Source organism: Labeo rohita, chromosome 25 (genome assembly GCF_022985175.1).
Source record: "Labeo rohita strain BAU-BD-2019 chromosome 25, IGBB_LRoh.1.0, whole genome shotgun sequence".
NCBI lineage: Eukaryota > Metazoa > Chordata > Actinopteri > Cypriniformes > Cyprinidae > Labeo > Labeo rohita.
This window is the reverse complement of record NC_066893.1, coordinates 849,562-864,204: the sequence shown is the minus strand read 5'-3', so window position 1 is coordinate 864,204 and position 14,643 is coordinate 849,562. Positions and strand designations below refer to the sequence as shown.

General features: G+C 36.7%; 1 protein-coding gene across 7 annotated transcripts in view; it reads right to left on the bottom strand.

Moving 5' to 3' along the window:
• kif21a (kinesin family member 21A) overlaps positions 1–13,073 on the bottom strand; it is a 61,961-nt gene extending 48,888 nt beyond the window's left edge. For all 7 annotated transcript variants that reach the window (XM_051099465.1, XM_051099467.1, XM_051099466.1 and 4 more), the window contains exon 1: positions 12,777–13,073. In XM_051099465.1, the coding sequence (XP_050955422.1) occupies positions 12,777–12,820 (44 nt within the window). In that variant the 5' untranslated portion in view covers positions 12,821–13,073. The remainder of the gene's footprint in view (positions 1–12,776) is intronic.
• Between the last annotated feature and the right edge of the window lie 1,570 nt (positions 13,074–14,643).

Genomic DNA, 14,643 nt, shown 5'->3' with positions numbered 1-14,643 from the left:
AGAACCGGCCCTAAATACAGCATGAGATATAATGGGAGTAAACAGATATCAGATGGACCCAGATGCATTGTGGGATACAGCAGAACAGTCCGTCTGAAATAATCGGCCTGTTTCTTTCAGTCTTGGCAGTTTATCAAACATTTCTAGTGAAATCACAGTCTCAAAGACATTTGGAAGAGTATGAAAAGGCAGAGGGCAACAGGTACGAAGAGTAAAACTAATGGCGTCCTGAAGGGATTTCAAGCGAGAGAGAACGCTCTTTGTTCTTTAACTAGAGCGCAATGTCAAACTCACTCTAAATGCATTTGACTTGTTGCCATTTTGTCCCACAGTACAGCAGAAGTGTCTAGAGCTGTCAGACAGGTGCATTCTGGGTTTCAAGAGGCTGTAAACAGCAGACACACCAGAAAAGATACCGTACACATCCCTCTTTCCCATGCAGACAACGTTATGGCACATTTCACCTGACGACAACATCAACAGCATTACACACCATACTGGTGAAAACATGTCTGTTTAAAATACTGCATTTTAAAAGATATTAAAATAGAAAAACTGTTATTTTAAGTTCTAATAATGTTTCACAATATTTACTGTATTTTTGTATCAAATAAATCTGGCCGTGGTGAGCATATGAGATTTCTTTCAAAAATGATTATTTTAATAATAATTATTATTATTCCAAACGTTTGACCAGCTGACCATTACACCAACAGAGCCCTTAAATAGCATTGCTTTCTAAATATACAGACATTAATATGGACTTGGTCCTTGGTTAATATGGACTTGGACTTTGCAGCTATAACAACTTCCACTATTCTGGGAAGACTTTTCAGAAGGTTTTGGAGTGCTTCTGTGGGTTTTTTTGCACATCCATCTAGTACAGCATTTGTGAGGTCAGACACTGATGTTCAAGTAGAAATGGGTCACAACCTCCTTTCCAATTAATCCCAAAGGTGTTTGAGGTCAGGGCTCTATGCAGGCCAGTCAAGTTCTTCCACATCAAACTCATTGGACCATGTTTTTATGGACCTTACTTTGTAAACTGGAGCAGAGTCATGCTGGAATAGAAAATGGCCTTCACCAAACTGTTCACACAAAGTTGGAAGAATGGCATTGTCCACAATGTCTTGGTATGCTGAAGCATTAAGATTACCCTTCACTCGGGCACAAGGTGTCTAGCCCTGGGGTAGGCAAGTTCAGCCCTAGAGAGCCACTTTCCTATGGAGTTCAGCTCCAACCCTGAAAAAAACCTTACCTGCCTATAGCCTTAGTAATCCTGAAGACATTAATTAGCTTTTTCAGGTATGCTTTATTAGTGTTGGAGTTAAACTCTGCAGGACAGCGGCTCTCTAGGACCGAACTTGCCCACCCTTGAGAGAACAGCCCCATACCTTTATTTCTCCTCCAACAATCTTTACAGTCGGCACAGTGCTGTAGGGCAGGTAATGTTCTCCTGGTGTCTGGCGCCAAACAGAGAATCGTAATTCGTCATTCCACAGAAAAAGTTTTCACTGCTCCAGAGTCCAATGGTGGCGTGCTTGGTATTATACTTGGTGATGTGAGGCTTGCATGCAGCTAGTGTTGTCAAAAATACCGACCACCATACCGTTCGGTACTGTAATTTTAAAAACGTCCATTTTCCATTAAAGGGGTCATCGCATGCTTCACTTTTACATGTTGTTTGAACATTAATGTGTGTTGGCAGTGTATGTACACATCTACCCTATAATAATAAAAATCCATGCAGTGGTTTTTAATTAATCGGTAAAAATAATATCCCCATTTTCAAATCGAGCCGTTCTCAGATGCCTGTCGGCGTGGCGTCACACCAACAGAGGCCGCTCCCACAATAGTTGATTAACATGAGCATTTTACCTCAGATCAGCTGCAACAGTCCGGCCTCTTTGTTTCGATTTTGGAGCAGGGGTGTAAGTTAGACAAGAATATCTCCGATTGAGGTGTTGTGTTGCTGGATGTAATAATGACGTAGTGGTCGTCATTTACTTCCGAGACCGGAAGCCGCTGAAGATGCAGTAGATTACGTTTGTTTGTGAAGGGAATGCGCCTCCCGATCTACATATATCCGTCTATGTTCGCACGAATCATTCATGATCCAGCTTCACTTACAGCAGAATTGAGTATAAGGGTTTTTTATGGAACTTTACAATTGCCTTTCCTAATAATGTGCTAGTTAGCAAGTTTAGCAGCTAAATGTGGCTAAAGTAAACAGACTCGTCTCTCCACAGAAAGAAGAGAGGGGCGGGGCGAGCAGATCTCATTTTCATTTAAAGCAGCCTCGACCAGAATGAGATGATTTTTGCAGAGCTTATTTTGGCAAGGTAAAAAGGGTGTTGTTTTACACAACCATTGAGAATATTTTACCAAAGTATATTATAGACTTTTCATTAAGACCCTAAAGAATCATATCAACTTGTGGAAAATGGGCATCTGATGACCCCTTTAACATTTGAGCGCTGTTGAGCAGGTTCTTAGACAACGCTGATTGGCCACAGTGTTCACGCGCTCAATTGGCTACAATGATCAGCACTTCATGCTCTTCACCGAGCGCTCAAACAGAAGTACACGGGAGCGTTTGAAAGCCACGTCTATCAGCGGAACTGTCTATGAGCAGATGTATTAGGGCATCCACTGATAGATGCAGCTTTCAAACGTATCCATGTGCTTCTATGTGAGCGCTCTGTGAAGAGCATGAAGTGCTGATCATTGTAGCCAATCACAGTCATATCTGTTGAATGTGTGAACATTATGGCCAATCAGCGGTGTTTTAGAACCTGCTCAACAGCGCTCAAATGGCTGTTTTTAAAATTACAGTACTGAATGGTATCGCAGTCGGTACTGTTGACATCACTACATGCAGCTGCTTGGACACGGAAAACCCTTCCATGAAGCTCCTGCTGTACAGTTTTTGTGCTGATATTAATGCCAGTGAAAGTTTGTAACCCTTCACATATGGAATCAACAGAGCACTGGCAACTCTCACTCAGCATGCGCCTCAGCACTCGGTGACCCTGCTGCTATTCCCAAACACTACCACTTTCCAATAATATCCTTTACAGTTGACAGTGGAATATATAGCAGGGATGAAATCTCACAAACTAACTTTGCAACATGGCATCCTATCATAGTACCATGCTTGAATTCACTGAGCTCTTCAGAATGACCCATTTTTTATTTTTTTTTTCACAAATATCTGTAAATGCAAACTGCATGGATAGATGCTTGATTGTATACATCTGTGGCAATATACCTGAATGAAATACCAGAATTAAATAATTTAGAGGAACACATAAATTAAAAACAATATATACAGGGGTTGGACACTAAAAGACCTTGTTTTAGACCACAATAATTTAGTAGTGTGACGTAGAACAAGGGTGCCCAAACTCGGTCCTGAAGGGCCGGTGTCCTGCAGAGTTCAGCTCCAGTTTGCCTCAACACACCTGCTGGGAAATTTCTAGTATGCCTAGTAAGAGCTTGATTAGCTAGTTCAGGTTGGTCTAATTCAGAGGTAAACTCTGCAGGACACTGGCGCCTCCAGGACGAGTTTGGGCACCCCTGATATAAAGCCTCTATTTGCTGCCAACAGAGTATCATTTTGGGAATGACAGATAGTCCTACACCGTGGCCAGAGGGATTCTGAGCCAATCCTCTTGAAGAAGAGTGGCCAGATCACTATGTGATGCTAGTGGAGGAAAACATTTCCTGAATCGCTCCTCCAAAACACCCCAAAGTGGCTCAAAAATATTCTGATATAGTGACTGCGCAAGCCATGAGAGATGTTCAACTTCACTTGTTCATCAAATAACAGTCATCAGTCTTGCTGTGTGCCCCTGATACATTATCATCCTGATACACTGCACCACCTTCAAGATACAATGTTTGAACCGGTCCTCCAGTATGGCTTGGTAATCCTCGGCAGGGACGTGCCTATCTAGATCAGTAAGAAATGGCATGATAACTTGCTACTTTTCCACTGGGGCCGGTGCCGGAGCTGGAGCCGGTGCTCGACCAAGGGTGGCACTCATTCAGAACCAGTTTGCACTTCCACTGGCAGGGAGCAGAACCCTTTGTCACCAACCTGTGACCGTAATCTCTTGCAGAAGAAGAGTGTTGGACTCTTCTGCCAACCACTGCTGAACTGACATATATAATTGTTGGTGTTAATGTTAATAATTTACCTAAACTCCGACAGATTTTAAAACAACGCCTTTCAAACTGAGTTTTTCTAAAGTTTCAGGGCACCGGTCCAGGATTTTTCTAAATGAAAAAGCACAGCCCAGTTCCCAGCTGGGCTCTGGCTCCAGGCACCAGTTCTAGTTGAAAAGCAGTAATTGAAGAGCTCAAACCATCACTGATCCACCACCATGCTTCACTCTGGGCATGCAACAGTCTGGGTGATAAGACTTTTTTAGGGCTTCTCCTGGATGTGGAAAAGACTCAACGAGCAATACTTATTTTACATTGTCCATATCCCAAGATTTGCACTGCTGGCACCACTGAAACCAACGTTTGCCACTGATACAAGTAACCAAAGATTTGGCTATAGTAGCCTAACCATAAATACTGGCCCTACAGAGTAACCGACGAGCAGTTTTGGTGGAAGCAGCAGTGTCAAGATGCACATTTAATAAATTTTGGATGCGTCCCTTTCAGGAAGCTTCCTGCGTCAACAGTTACTCCTGTTGGATGTGGTTAATTCTTCATGTTGGTATGCCGACATCACCCTTGATACGTCACAAAGACTGGCTGTCCTGGCCACAGATGCACCAGAGAGACGTGCACCAAGAATCTGTCCTCTTTTGAACTCTGATATGTTTCCTATTAAATTGTGTTGAGTCCTCACAACTCACAAAGTATATTTCACATACATCTCAATGAACTGCTTTTTATCAAAAACAACCAACAAATACATGAAGACACAATAATGCACAGCACTTCAGACCAGATCATGAAATGCTTTACTTTCTATCAGTATCTAATTTATTTGTTCTTGTTTAACGTGATAAGATGAACTACTAGCAGTAAGCCTAATGTTTGCATTCTGAGGAAGGCTATAGGCAGTGAGGCGTGAAGTGTTGACAGAAGCTCTCCTAAAAACCAACACTGATCCAACAGCAGGCTCAACACCCTCTACATACATGCATACATTCTGTACATACCTACATTTTAAAAACATGAACACATTTTATCATGCCCCCTCACTGTGTTCCTGCAGTTGTCTCTTTACCTCAGTGACCCATGATGAGAAGAGACTGAAACACATTTAGAAACAGTATATGATGACATCTTAGCTTAATGTGCTCTAGATATAGACATAGATTGGAGTTTAAGTGCAGCACACAACCTGTCTCTGTTTGCCTGAGTGTTTTTTCATAGATGCTTGAGCTTGAGGGAATTTGATACAATTTAGTACAGTACAACTTCAGTGAATCCAAACTAACAGAGAAACAACGACAAGGCAGAGAATGCGAGAACTCAAGCATGCAGGAAGTGAAGTGCAGTTTGCTGGGTGTGGTGAACATGGTAAAACTACCACACGTCTGTACTGCATAATATTGCTGCTTTCTAGACAAACTACAATTACAGACCAGAGATTCCTTTCCTGCCGCAGACCGGGAATATGTCCACATGCGGCTGCTGCAGTCTATAGCATAGTTTCTATGTCTGAAGGATGTGACTGTCACTGGGGTCACCACAGACAAACTGGAGAGCTCTCCGTTCTGTTGACACATCAGCTTCAGCTCAAATGCCAACATCTAGAAAAAATGAGTACCAGTGCAAAAACGAGAGAGACGTTCTCTTAAATGGTAACATCATGTTATGTTACTGGAACATCCATGTTCAATTCATTTGTCAGTTAGTCATTTTAATTGAATAATACAACACAATACAATATTATTATCGTCTATAACCATTGGTAAGATTTCTAAAATGTTTTTGAAAGAAATGCATGCCAAGGATAGAAGTAAAAACAGTAATACTGTCAAACATTATTACAATTAAACTTTTCTATTTTTAATATTTATTTGAATATTTAAAATCTAATTTATTCCTGTATAATATTTAAAAATCTAATTTATATTTTATTTTGGTGCTCAAGAAACATATTAACAGTTGTCCTGCTTTATATTTTTGTGGAAACCATAATACTGCACTTTTTTTTTTTTTTGTAGGATTCTGAAAACCCTGATTCTGATTTTCAGAACACTCTGATGACTCAAATTTCAAAACAACAGTTTTTATTTGAAATATAACCATTTGTAACATTATAAATGTATTTACTGTCATCTTTAATGAAATAAATTCACCTTTAATCAAATACATTAATACAATAACAATTATATATACTTACTGGTCCACATTTTTGTTAATGAATTTTCTTTCGAAAATATTTGAAAATGTATCCTTTTTTTGTTCTGTTGCTTGTAATTTGTTATTTAGTCCTTATTTTATTGAATTTATTTTACTGACTTAATGTGAAACAACAACAACAGCAACAACAACAACAACACCGAAAAGTGAAACTGAAACAATGTTTATGTAATATGAAACACTGAAATACACTGTTAAAAACAAAAAACAAACAAACAAAAAAAAAAAAAACAATTTGTTGAGTCAACTTAAAATAATTTTTACCCTGCAGACTTAAAATTTTAAAGTTCAGTCAACTCAAATAAGTTTAGTCAACTTGAAATGTTAAGTTGCACTAAGTGAAAACTTAGATATTTGAGTTGACTAAACAAACAAATTGGTTTGTTAAACTTCAAAGCTGGGCTTGTTACCCAGCTGCCTTAACATTTTAAGTTGAATGAACTCAAATATCTAAGTTGTCACTTAGTACAACTTAACAAGTTGACTAAACTAATTTTAAGTTGATTGAACTTAAAATTTTAAGGCAGCCTGGTAACAAATTATTTTAAGTTGAATCAACAAATAGTTTTTTACAGTGTAGGCTACATGCCATTTCTTCAATCAATATAAATATTTTGTCAGAATTACATTTATTGTGGCCCATACTACTGTTTAATACAGTTTTTATACAACATGACATATGGTTTTATATGCATTATTATGTCATGTTCTTTACACCATGGTACTAATTTGTAAGTGGTAACTTTCTTTTTTCAAGAGTTTCAAATAAATATATACTGCATGTTATTTTGTAAGTATGAAGCACTTCTGCAAACACGTAAACATGACTATAATATTTATTATCAGCGGACTAACTAGATCACCATGAGGAAGCACAGCCGAGTCTCATTTCATCTGTATCTGTGAGGCATGAGAGCAGGGCTTTAATTTCATCACACAATGACATTTGCTCATGCGAGAACTGCTGACTCACTGAAGAAAACTGCACTGTCATCCACAGATGCCCCTCCGACCCACGCCAGAATCTACTGTACTGTAACCACAAGTGTAGCAGTTTATTCACAATCACTGTATATAAACAGACCATATATACACACCTGAGCTTGTTTTGCACTTCAAGCATCTTTACTTCAGCTGAAAACTTTGTAAATGGTTTGCAAATGTAAACAGACCAGACAAAAATTCTTATTTGTGTCAAAAAAAAACCCCATCTCTGTAGCCAAACAGACCTTTTATCATTAATATTAATCAAACTAGAGTACAAACAAAGAAAAAAAATACTGTTTACTTGAATTACAAGAAAAAACTTAAAGGAATGTTAAAATATTTAAATGAATGAATTAATTTATATTGATAATTCGTCTTTTAGAAAGAGGAGTGTCTTCAATACCATATTATTAAAAAAAGGCTAGTATTTACAGGTATACATTATGTTAAATACGTTATCGGCCATTTGTTTTATCGTCTACCTATTAAGGGATTTCAATGGATGTTGCTGATGCCATATTTTAATACTCAAAGGCCGCAATATTTTAAAATTGACATAAATTTGATAAACAGTATCTGTTCTGTGTCTAGTATTGAGTTCAGTTTCCTGTAACAGAAAATAGTCCAGACACTCAGACTGAAATATAATTATTACTGTAAGCTAGCTGATTTGATTTGACTTTTGAACGTAAACAACAAAATGCATCACTGCAGACGTCTGAAACACAATAAATGGGTTGATCACAGACCTGAAGAACAGATTCATCAATATATCTCTTCTTCCATTGATCATCTGTCAGTCAACTGTCTACTTTTAGCACAGAATGCCACTCAACCAGTCACACACACTAAAGTAGCACTAAAGTAACCCTTCCGGATGAAAAAAGCAATGATGTCATTGTTACGTTGCTGAAGCTGATGTAGTAGCACGAAAATAATCTGGATTTTTGTTACATCCATTTACTGGAAGTCACGAATCCTCTCTCATGGCCTTATGGGATAGTGAAGTGTCCATCGTATGCGCACTTCAGAATCTTGATGGAAAAAATAGGTCATCTGGGGACTTTCTGTCTGCTCTTTTGTGAATGCTTACTCACATACAATCTTTCACCAACTATATAGTAAGGAACTATGCAAATATGGATGCAGCCAAAAGGTGCAGTCAGATTTTTTGTGGCACAATTTTCATTTAATTTTGCGGGCATTAAAGGAGACTCCACTTCCAGAACAAAAATTTACAGGTAATGTACTCACCCCCTTGTCATCCAAGATGTTCATGTCTTTCTGTCTTCAGTCGTAAAGAAATTCTGTTTTTTGTGGAAAATATTTCAGGATTTTTCTCCATATAATGGACCGATATGTTGCCCTGAGTTTGAATTTCCAAAATGCAGATTAAATGCAGCTTCAAACGATCCCAAATGTGGTTGTAAATGATCCCAGCCGAGGAAGAAGGGTCTTATCTAGTGAAACGATCGGTTATTTTCAATAAAAAAAATACAACTTAAAATACTTTTTAATCTCAAACGCTCGTCTTGTCTTGCTCTCCCTGAACTCTGTGTATTCTGGCTCAAGACAGTTAGGGTATGTTGAAAAACTCCAATCATATTTTCTCCCTCAACTTCAAAAATCATTTCAAAATCATCCTACATCGCTGCAGAAGTACCGACCCAGTCTTTGCAAAGTCAACATAAAAAGAAGATCAAACACCCTTAACAAAAAAAGGTAAAACAGTGATATAGGACAATTTTGAAGTTGAGGGAGAACATGAGATGGGAGTTTTTTGACATGAACCGGAACAAAAACTGCTCAGGGAGAGTAAGACAAGACGAACATTTGACATTAAAATTGTATTATTTTTTGTATTACAATTGTATTATTTTTTTATGAAAATAACAGATTGTTTTGCTAGATAAGACCCTTCTTCCTTGACTGGGATCATTTACAACCGCATTTGTGATCCTTTGAAGCTGCATTTAAACTGTATTTTGGAAGTTCAGACTTGGGGCACCATATCAGTCCATTATATGGAGAAAAATCCTGAAATGTTTCCCTCAAAAAACAGAATTTCTTTACAGCTGAAGAAAGAAAGACATGAACATCTTGGATGACAAGGGGGTGAGTTCATTATCTGTAAACCTTTGTTCTGGAAGTGGACTTCTCCTTTAAAGGCATTGTCCATTGTCAATAGTGTAGTGATGTATGAACAGTTCACACATTTACTGTACAAACCAAGCAGTTTTCTGTTGGCCAATATGATTTACATCAGTGGTTCTCAACTCCAGTCCTCGGGGCCCACTGCTCTGGACATTTTGTATGTCTCCCTCATTTAACGCACCTGATTCAGATCATCAGCTCTTTAGGAGAAAGATCCATGAACTGAACTGAGTGTGTCAGATTTAGAAACATACAAAATGTGCAGAGCAGTGGATTGAGTTGGGAACCACTGATCTACATGACAAACTTGATGCACAGCTGATTTTAAGTGAATTCTGCATTGAGAACTTATTCACCCTCACCAAAAACTTCCAATAATTTGGATTCCTACTGGAGTTACTGTATTTCACCTGCGGTAAATTTCACTGCACCTACTTACACAACTACACCAACACAGGCTTCTTCTTGTCTCACACATTAAAAAAACAAAAAAAAACAAACAAACAAACAAACAAACAAAAAAAACAGCTTCAATAAAAGTTACAAGCATCTGCTTTCACACGTACGCTTTGAGTTTCAAGACTTATGTTGTCTTAGAGTTTTCATCGGAGGTAGGAGCTCCGTCGGGTTTTTCAAATAGAACGCTCAGGAACTTAGGCTGCGTTCAAGTCTTCCTGGGATGTTCGTACTTACGAGTTGACAAGCCGTCATTATGACATCAGGTGCGTTCAAGTCACTTCGGTTGGAACAAGATGCCGATTTACATTTTCTACATAAAATTCAACGATTTTTTAAACTCTGCATCTACAAAATGATGAATAAAGAATGTGCATTGTGTTTTTGATTTTTTTCCTGTGTTTATTTAATTTATGAAGGTGATGTAAACTGCATCATTATTTATTATATGGTAATTATATAATAATATAATATTTTGTATATGTGACTTACATAGTTTTATTGTACATTACAAACAAATAATCATGTTATTCATTTCAACAAATTTACCGTCAGTACAGACGCTGCATATCTATTGTCTTTGGCTGCGTCCATTGCATCTGACACTATTTTTTTTTTACTGACACACCCCCAACTTCGAGTTTCCCACTCGTAATAACGACTTTGTGGTGCCGTTCATGTGCGTTCAACTCGTAAAAAAATACGATCTATCCGACATGACTTGAACGCACCACTAGTCCGCCTCGCTCAACCCCAAGTTGAGGATTCAAGATGGCTGCTCCCCAAGTGATTTGTTAGGATAAGACAATATTTGACAACTATTTGAAAATCTGTTAAAAAATGGTTCAAAAAATTTTAATATTGAGAAAAATGACCTTTAAAGTAGTCCAAATGAAGTTCTTAGCAATGCATATTACTAATCAAAAATTAAGTGTTAACATATATTTATGGTAGGAAATTCACAAAATATCTTCATGGAACATAATCTTAACATCCTAATGATTTTTGGCATAAAAGAAAAATTGATCATTCTGACCCATACAGTGTATTTTTGGCTATTGCTACAAATATACCCGTGCTATTGGTTTTGTGGTCCAGGGTCACAAACACTAATAATATTTATAAAGCTTCTGTTATATTCCTGTGCCAGTATTGAGTCACACACTTATTACTTTCCAACCTCTATCTGTAATGTGTTGTTATGGTTTATGTGAGTGTGTGCACTTACAATATGCAGTCTAATGCTCAGTTTTTGCTAACACTGCTAATGCAAACATGAGTGCACTCAAGTTACATCTTTTCCTGACTTCTCTACTGGAACACAGTCCTCTTGAGTGTGACATCATTCCCAGCTCCAACATCCGACTTCCGAGGTAAACTGAATGCAGCATTAGGTAGTGTGTAATGCACTTTTAACCAGCTGAAAATGAACTAAGTGTTCCTCAAAGCATTTTTTATATGTTTAATAATAACTGTTGTAGTTTGGAGATGTCACGCGGTACAGACAAGGCTTCCTGGAAACCAGTGATATTCACTTTTTCTCCACTGTTGTTCAGTCATTGTATAAGTGGAATGTGACGGTTGGTGATATTTGTCCCACCCCTCCTCTGCCATGATTGGACGAATGGGTTAAAACTGACATCGATGAGTGTTGCATTTCACCCAAAGCTGAACATTTGTCAACCTTTGGTGACCAGAAAAAATGCCAAGTGCGCAGCATTAAATAGAAGCTCACCACTGCTGGAGTTTTTATTTAAATGGCACTCCCACTGAAAACAACTGAAAAAAAAACAACAAAAAACAATACACTAGGATTACGGGGAAAAAAAAAACTTAAGTGGACACACGGCCTACTACAGATCTCTGTCCTGCTGTCCAGTGCCAATTCAGAGCCTGCATCCTTCGAAGGCTGTATTCAAAGATTGAATGTGTCACAGCGGTGAGATGGAGGCTGTCCCAGTTTGAAGGCTTCTTTCAAATGTGGCCTTTGTTTCCCGGCCCATGAAGGACAAAACAAATAGATCCCAACATTCATTGCGCACCAGTGATGACAGGATTTTTTTTGTTTGTTTTATAAGAGAGAGAAAAAATGGCAGACACTTTTACATGAAAATACTTGGTTTCAACTTAATTTAACAACTAATGTTATAAACCAAGTGACCTAGTCTGTGTCCTTTGAAGGATGCAGTCTCTAAACTGAGATATGTGATGCATCCGAAGTTCTGTAGGCCTACTCCACATGACGTAGAAAAAAAATAAACATAAATAAATACTGTGAATTCAGGTATACTGTTTTTCACATACTCTATAGTAGGGAAGTACTACATTTCTGACAGGGACAGCTTATATGTGGCCTTACACTGTTTTGCCTCGCCCACTCAGAAATTTAATTGGTCCAAAATCATGCAATAATATAACTAAGTTACAGATGAAAAATCCTGATTGACTGTTATTCTGTCCTGTAGTGCAGCATTTTCAACATAGACACAGAAATAATTTTATGCTGGAAACTTTCCATTGTTACTTGGTTAGGACACGGTGTAACAGTAGTAAGCAATACAATTTTACTGATTTAGAAAATATATGTAATTTAGCATATAATTATAACAATGAAATACTGGAAACAAATTTTAATTTTATGCAACCCATTTTTTTTTTTTTTTCTGATTTGTTTCAATTGATTTAAAGGAGAAATGGGAGCCGCAAATGTGCATTGGCTGCAGCAGGTGACAAGTGCATGAATGCACATCACACACACACACACACACTAGCTAGTGCCCTACCTGAGCGCCACCCGGACTGTGCTCTCGTCCTGTCCGCTTGACATGATTCAGATCCTCATTGATCGATCACACACCAATCCGATCAATCCTGTAAGTGCGCAGCACCTTTAAGGCGTTGATTTGAGTGTTCGGCTCATGTACGCATCAGCTCTGCCATGTTCAGGGCTTTGATTTGCATGTACCAGCTACAGCAGAGATGCATTGCGATCACACATGATCATTCGCTCATGCATTCGACCATACAGCGATCCTGTGCGTGTCCCGATCTCAACTGATCTACATGCTCGCTTCATGAAGTCCCAGCCGCAATGCGTCACCAAACCACGCCTCCTCGAAGACCCCTGGAGGGTGACGTCATCATACGCATGCAAATCAGTCTATTCGACTTATTATGCACAAAATAGCAGTAGACTGGTATTCTTTATCAGATTACTTTGTATTGCGGATATATCTGCTGCAGTTATGTTTTTTGTTTGTTTGTTTTTTTTTTTCTTAAGTAATTTAGGTTAAATTTATTTTTAACCTAATTATTTTATTTGGTAAATTTCATGCTTAAAAGAGCAAATATGACAACCAGTCTGTAACCGAATTTGTCTGGTTGAGCTTCTAATTGAAGTTAAAAATAAATAAATAAATACAATACAACACAATATGCAGTGAAATATTATTAAACAGCTGAATTAATCGGTATGTCATTTATTTATTATTAATCATTTGTTGACTTGCTATACATTATTTGAGTTTGAGTAATAATTTTAAATTAAATTAAATTACAATTATTAAATGCAAACTATTGCAATTACACACACAAATATTATTAATCACCTTTACTTAAATATTTTTTTTTTTTTCATTTATCAGTGGCTAGGTCAACAGAAATTAATTGTTGTCTTTAACAGTAATAATAACAACAACTAAATCAGCAATAAAATTGTTATTAGAAATTGATTGTCAATATTAGCTGCAGTTATGTTTATATATATATATACATATATATATATATATATAAACATATACAAATATACCAAACAACATATACCAAACAAATTCAGTCATATATATATATATATATATATATGACTGAATTTGTTTGGTTGATTGAGCCTCTAATAAAAGTAAAAAAAAAAAAAAAATAAATAAATAAATACAATATGCAATATATTATGCAGTTAAATATTATTAAACAGCTAAATTAATTGGTATATTAATCATTTGTTGACTTGCTATAAATTATTTTAAATTAAAATTAAATGAAAAATTATTAAATGCAAATGATTGGAATTACACAAAATTTTAAATTAAATTAAATTATTAAATTAAATTATTAAATGCAAACTACTGCAATTACACACAAATAGTATTAATCACATTATTAAATACTATGAATTGTTTTGAAGTTTGAGTAAATTTTCATTTATCAGTGTAAAAAAGTGAAAATTATTATAATATTTAAAGGTTTGTTTTGTTGTTTTAATTCATTATACCTTTTAAAGGTGCAACAATAAATACTATATTTTATTATAACTGTGAATACAATTATTCATGAAATCATACAATTATAATTACATTATAAGGTGCATTATGAGGCATAATTAATGCATTAACTACTCCATAAAAAAGCTTTAAAGTTAAGTGTTATCAAAATAATAATAATAAAAAAAACACATTTTATATATTAGTGTTATATATATTTTGTGTGCATGCTGTGTGTGATGCAGTGGTGTTGTGCGCTCTCATGTGGTAATGCTGTGCTTTTCACCACACCACGTCTTGCAAATTGTTTTCTAAGCCAGGATAAATGCATTCAAACATTATAATAAAATAGCACTGGTTTATTGAATCTACATTTAAATATTAACTTAAGCAC